Below are 6,742 nucleotides of genomic sequence, written 5' to 3'. Positions count from 1 at the left end.
ACCAGAGCAGGGAGGGAGCAGGGAGGGAGCAGCGCGGCGCGGGAACGTTGAGAGGTGAGGAGTGTTTTTTTTTTAACTAACAGTGAGTATTGGACTATGGGGCCATTCTTGGGGGGAGGGGGGCTGTGCTGTATACTACATGTCTGTGCTATATACTACATGGGTGTGTTATACACTACCTGGGCTGTGCTATATATTATATGGGCCATTGGGCTGTTACATACTACGTGGGCTGTGCTGCTATATACTATATGGGCTGTAATATGCTATGTGGGCTGTGCTGTATACTACATGTCTGTGCTATATACTACATGGCTGTTCTATTTACTACATGGCTGTGTTATACTACGTGGGCCATGTTATATACTACGTAGGCTGTTATATGCTTCGTGGGCTGTGTTATTTACTACATGGCTGTTCTATAAACTATGTGGGCCATGTTATATACTATGTGGCTGTGCTATATACTATATGGGCTGTTATGTGCTACGTGGGCTGTGCTATATACTACATGGCTATTCTATATACTACGTGGGCTGTGTTATATAATACGTGGCTGTGCTATATACTATATGGGCTGTTTTATGCTACGTGGGCTTTGCTATATACTACGTGGCTGTGTTATATGCTACATGGGCTGCTATATACTACATGGCTGTGTTATATGCTACGTGGCTTTGTTATATACTACGTGGGCTGTGTTATATACCAAATGGCTGTGTTTATATGCGATCATGAATCGTGGTATGTGTTAAAGGGGGGGCCCACTGAGACTCTTTCGCCCGGGGCCCTCAAAAACCTGGAGCCGGCCCTGTATTAGGGAATAGGGACTGTGGAGATGATGGACAGGAATTGTACATGGTGAGGGGTATGGAAGTCCGTGGAATATCATAATTGTCTTACCCGCAGCCAATGGCATGCGATCACATACTGCGCTGCTATCTCCACTCCACTCTCTTTTTCCCCAGAAATATCTATCTATCTATCTATCTACAATCTTTATAAATTCAATAAAAAAAAATCTTAGCATACAAGTGTTTTATAATGAATATTTCGTTACAATTAGTATTGAGAATTGAAAGTTGAGCTTTAATTGGTTGCTATGGGAAATCAAGCCAGTTTTACTATTATTTTTAAATATCTCCCCCATTGTGTGCACTTTTAAGAAGTGAAATCATGACTCGTATTTATTTTATGTAAAAAAAAATTTGCTGGCACTATATTATTCAGTTTTGATAACACAGGCGTGTAGCTTGTATGATTTCTATAAAAGTAGATGATGCTACAATAGTAACAGTGCACTGAGAATGGAAACACCCAGTTGAGTATAAAAGCTCCACATAACAGCTGTAGAAGACAGCAGTCAAGACAAGAGGCATCTTCTGAGCACTTCACATCCTCTTCCAGCTAACTTTGTGAGAAGAACCACCATGTCTCATCACTCCATCCTCTCCTCCTCTGGACACAAGCACTTCAGCTCTTGTTCTGTAGCTTTACCCAAACATTCCAGCTCCCACAGCATCTTATCCCACTCTTCTAAACACACTGGCCATGGACACAAGGCTCAACATTGCTTCAGCAGCTCAAGTGCTCACAACATTGGATCCAAGGGTCACAAGATATCATTTGGAAGTCTACATAAAAGTGGACATGGATCTGGATTTGGAGGAATGGGTGGTGGTCTTGGAGGACAATCAGGATGTGGAGGTATCAACCCTGTGACTGTGAATGAATGTCTTCTGGCTCCACTTAACTTGGAGATTAACACTAACATCCAAAGAGTTAGAAATGATGAGAAGAACCAAATTAAAGGACTCAACAATCAGTTTGCTTCCTTTATTGACAAGGTAAGAAAAGCTGGAAGTTTAGATATCTTGCTGTATGTTTTTCAGAGAAGAAAGGATAAAATTATTTGCACATTCTCATGTCCACTCCTCATGTAGATGAAAAATTTAGTTAATATCAGCTGATTGAATTACTTTTGTAACTTCAGTTTTTAGCATGTATGTTACCAAAAAGATCGCAGACCATGACTTGCATCAATTTTACATTAAAAATTGTGACTTTTCTTGGCACTTGTCAAATTTGAAGTTTCAAGAAAAGTGATTGTGTGATTCACAGAGTGAGCATTGGGTCCAAATTTAGTAGTGATTTATTAACAGGAAAGACATAAAACTTTGTACAACTTTGGTACAAGTAATTTTCAGCATGCTAAGTGTATTAAATCGCATTTGGATTTTTGGAAATTTTGTGAAAATCCCTCCAACTTTGAATCTTCCAAGACTTATTAAAAATCAGTTTTTTAAATGGAGATGGCAAGCAAGGCTCATTTAGTGCCTACATCAATTCCGCTCAGGTTCGATTACCTTAAGGCACCAGATGTAATTGATGGAATCTCCCATTATTCATACCAATAGTTGCAAGTAGTTTGTATTGATTTATGGTCACATCACATGCAAAAGCCGTTGAGGCAAACTACTGTACAAAAAAAGAGTCCACCAGGCACAGAAGAAGCTACAATAATATTTTAACAAGTCAAATAGATTACAATTATCTAAATATTAGAAGAAGTAACAAAAAAACACTATTTACAACTCATTTTTATGGATTTTTTCCCACAAAGGTGAGATTTCTGGAGCAGCAAAATAAGATGCTGGAAACCAAATGGTCCCTTCTGCAAGAACAAAGGACAGCCCGCTGTCAGATCGAACCTTTGTTTGAGGCTTTTATCAGCAACCTCAGAAGTCAACTGGAGAACCTGACATGTGAGAGAGCTCGTCTGGACTCAGAGAGAAACAACATGGAAAGAACTGTTGAAGACCTGAGAAGAAGGTACTAATTCTCCAATTGCTGAAACTGTATTTCTCCCAACATTAAGCATCATTATTATGGAATTCATATGTTCTAATCCCCACATTCTCCCACCTTGAATATAATATCTTTAACTCTCATTTTTTTGTGAAACTTTATAACTGTAATTTCAGACACTGTTATAGTGCTGTCTTATAAAGATTCAGATAGTAGTGGATACAGATCTGAGTCATGGCCATTTTTCAGCCTTGGTTGTTGCCAAGGTGGTCCTCCATTGCATGCCACATAGAAAACTCGTAATAGGGTTTCATTTTAGTTTTTGGGCCATTCATCCAATTCCAAGGTGCTATGTTGTTGCATTTGTTGCCATATTGTATTACATTCAGTATAGCAGTTTGGACCTACCTGAATAATATTGCCAACAAAGAGATGAGATCTTCTTGAAGTGTCGTCTAGTCAGCCATTTAAATGCTTTATGGATCATGAGTTTGCAGAATACCCCAGTGACTATTTTTGTATTCCTGGATGAACTTTTTGTCAGAAAGTTGACATCTTTGCAAATACATTATCAAGACCCTCCATTTTCCTTGTGCCATTCACATTACCTTTGTCTTCATGTGGTAGAATGGTCTTCAAAAAATAAATTATCAAATAAAAAGTCACAGACAAGATATTAACCAATAGTGGGTTTCCAACAGCTATGAAGAAGAGCTGAACCGTCGCACAGCAGCAGAGAATGAATTTGTCAGTATAATGAGAGTAAGTCTAAAAATTGTAAAAATAACTATTGAAGGCTAAAACCCCTTAAAGGGATTGTTCACTTTTTTATGAATTATATATGTGCCTTAGGATGTTGACTCTGCCTTTATGAAAAAAGCTGAACTTCAGGCCAGGGCTGACTCTCTCTCTGATGAAATCAACTTCCTAAGGACTTTATATGATGCGGTAATTATGCTACTTGTGATTCATTTTCATTGAATATGTTATTAGTTGTATTGTATCATATAATACTATATAATTTAACTTTTGTTTCACAGGAGATTAGTCAGCTCCAGGCTCAGATCTCAGACACCTCAGTGGTTGTGTCCATGGACAACAGCCGAGACCTGGACATGGACAGCATCATCGCCGAGGTCAGAGCTCAATATGAAGAGATTGCCAGCAGGAGCAGAGCTGAGGCCGAGGCCATGTACCAGTCAAGGGTAAAGATAAAACGTGAGCACATAATTCATAATTTCTGGATTAACAGTATTTTTTTATCCTTGAATATTCTTTGGGCCGGCAGTTTAATGAGCTTCGTATGGTGGCTGGAAGAAATGGAGATGATCTGCAAAGCAGCAGAAATGAGATCGCTGGACTTATTCAAACAATCCAGAGACTTAAAGAAGAGATTGAGTGTGCTAAGGCCCAGGTAAAAACATCAAAATTCAGTGAATGACACATTTTATCTGAGGAGGCAAAAAACAATGCTAATCCTTAAGACATTTCTAGCGTGCTGCCCTGGAAGCTGCCATCGCAGTGGCTGAAGAACGTGGTGAAGCTGCTGTCCGAGATGCCAAGATGAAATTGTCAGAACTGGAGTCTGCCCTACAGATGGCCAAGCAGGACATGGCTCGCCAGCTGAGAGAATACCAGGAGCTGATGAATGTCAAGCTGGCTCTGGATATTGAGATCGCCACTTATAAGAAAATGCTGGAAGGGGAAGAATGCAGGTAAATACAACACAACCTCCGATGATTAGGTAGGATAGCAGCTTTTATCCTTCCTCCTCAACTAGCATACAATGTGGAAAATTATGTACAGGCATAACGTGTCTACATGTTAAAATGCTCTCATTGTATATCATAGTAATCATCAAACGATATACAAATATGTTAATATAAAACCAGCAAAAACTGAAAAAATTAACGTTTTGTTTCAGGATGTCTGGTGACAGCTCTGTGAATATATGTAAGTATCTGTAATTCAATTGCTATCTTTATATGTATGCAAGGGCAACAACTTGTCAGGTTCCTCTATCCCTGAGGTACATATTATTCACATCTGAAACATTTTTGTCATAAATGCCTAATAGGTTCCACTTCTGGGACACATGGAGTTCTTCAGCTCCCAGTTCACACTTGAGAATGGAGGAGACAGGTTGGCAGCACATTCAAGAGGCTAACAGAGCCATCACACAATTTCCCCTAATGCCATCTCTAAAGTGCACAGTGCCACTCATTGCCTTTACTCTTCTTGACATGACAGAATGAAGATACTCACTGCAAAAGTTCAAGGAAGGCCTCGATGCCTTTACTGACAAATATATTACAGGATATGGGCACTAGATTCTGTGATGGAGCATTGATTAAGGGAAGCAGTCTGATTGCCATATATGGAGTCAGGAAGAAAATTTTCCCCTAATACGGGGAACGTAGCATGAGGTTTTTGTCTTTATCTTAATCAACATGTTAGGTTATAGTTTGAACACAATGAATTTCTTTCGACCGTAAAAATTGTGAACCGTTGAACATTATCATTTTAACTTTCTATTAAAACTTGTATATCCAATAATTTGTGTAACTAATTTGTTTCCAACACTCTGCAGCGGTTCTTCACTCCAGCACTGGAGGAAAACATCATTCAGGAGGCCACCATGGTGGACATCACCATTCTCATCACCACCATAAATCCAGCAGCAAACATCACTCTGGCCACAACCACCATTGTTGAAATGGATTGGTGGACTAGAGGTCCAGAATACCCAGTGGATATCATTATAACATATATTTAGAAATATGCTTTGTTGTTATTCTTGTAGGAAAGTGAGAGTCTAATATATTTTATTCTGGTTGTTTCACTTGAATTTTTAGGATGCAATGTAATAGTGACTGCTTGTCTATATTGCCTTCAATAAACTGAGCTGATTGCAAAACTCGTTATCTCATTATTCTTGGTTCTCATTAAGCGATATTAAGTGATAGTATAATAAATCTTACAAAATAATGTATAGCCATAAAATAATCTATTGGATTTCACACACACACTTATTGCTGGGCAGAGGTGGCAAATTAGTAATAGCAAGTAAAATTGAGCTAAAAATTACCACCAGGGTACAAAGACATAGATTTAACTAAATGTATCAGTAATGCTAGTTTTATACATCTATTTTCTTCTCATACATCACTAATGTGCTGTATCCATTTTTGGTCCTTGTGTCAGTTATTACAGCCCTTGTTGCATTTGTTTTTTTTTCATATGAAGAAAAACATATGTTACTTTCTTATTTCTATTACGCAGTAAATTATGTAGAGCAGACATGACCTTATCAAGGTTGGACATGGCTCTATTTTTTTCATTTGGCCTACAATTGGTCCAGAAAAAAAATGGCAAGTATCAAAAACTTCTCATCGATTGTCAAACCCCTCACTGACATGACAAAGAAAGGTACAGATTTCTCAAGGTGGTCTGACTGTGCCCCTTAGGCATTTTCTTCTTTGAAGAAATGCTTTTCTGCTGCTCCTTTACTCATTCAATCCAATGTTTCCCAACCATTTATTGTTGAGATTGATGCATCTAAGGTAGGGATCAGGGCTGTGTTGTTTCAAAGGTCATACTCTGGTAAGTGGCCTCTATGTGCTTTCTTTTCTAAAAATTATCATTGGTCGAAAGATACTGTGATGTAAGGAATAGAGAACTTTTGGCCGTCAAGTTTTTCTTAGTAGTGGTGAAACTTTTTGGAAGGGGCAGTCCACCCTGTCACTGTCATTGCTGATCCTAAAAATCTGCTATACCTTGAATCTACTAAATGTCTTAATCCTAGACAAGCTAGAAGGTTTTTGTTTTTTGCCAGGATTAATTTTATTGTCACTTACCGTCCTGGGATTAAAAACATCAAAGCTGATGCTTTGTCTCGAAGTTTCCCTGGTGCACTGTATTGCTTTACCTGCTC

The 6,742-nt window shown here is 38.6% G+C and overlaps 1 protein-coding gene across 1 annotated transcript; it reads left to right on the top strand.

The window, feature by feature from the left end:
* The first annotated feature begins 1,430 nt into the window (after positions 1-1,430).
* On the top strand, positions 1,431-5,550 carry LOC138672313 (keratin, type II cytoskeletal cochleal-like). Its single transcript, XM_069760261.1, has 9 exons — positions 1,431-1,847; positions 2,624-2,832; positions 3,510-3,570; positions 3,661-3,756; positions 3,849-4,013; positions 4,097-4,222; positions 4,303-4,523; positions 4,733-4,761; positions 5,399-5,550. Exons 1-9 carry the CDS (start codon positions 1,431-1,433, stop codon positions 5,521-5,523), a joined length of 1,449 nt encoding a protein of 482 aa, XP_069616362.1. The 3' UTR covers positions 5,524-5,550.
* The last annotated feature ends 1,192 nt before the right edge of the window (positions 5,551-6,742 follow it).

Source organism: Ranitomeya imitator, chromosome 3 (assembly GCF_032444005.1).
Source record: "Ranitomeya imitator isolate aRanImi1 chromosome 3, aRanImi1.pri, whole genome shotgun sequence".
In the NCBI taxonomy this organism is placed as follows: domain Eukaryota; kingdom Metazoa; phylum Chordata; class Amphibia; order Anura; family Dendrobatidae; genus Ranitomeya; species Ranitomeya imitator.
This window is presented reverse-complemented; position numbering and strand designations above follow the sequence as displayed.

Coding starts and splice junctions, on each gene's coding strand:
- LOC138672313 (XM_069760261.1), top strand. CDS start 1,431: ATGTCTCATCACTCCATCCTCTCCTCCTCTGGACACAAGCACTTCAGC. Junction 1,848..2,623: donor TTGCTTCCTTTATTGACAAG/GTAAGAAAAGCT, acceptor TTTCCCACAAAG/GTGAGATTTCTGGAGCAGCA. Junction 4,014..4,096: donor AGGCCATGTACCAGTCAAGG/GTAAAGATAAAA, acceptor TTGGGCCGGCAG/TTTAATGAGCTTCGTATGGT.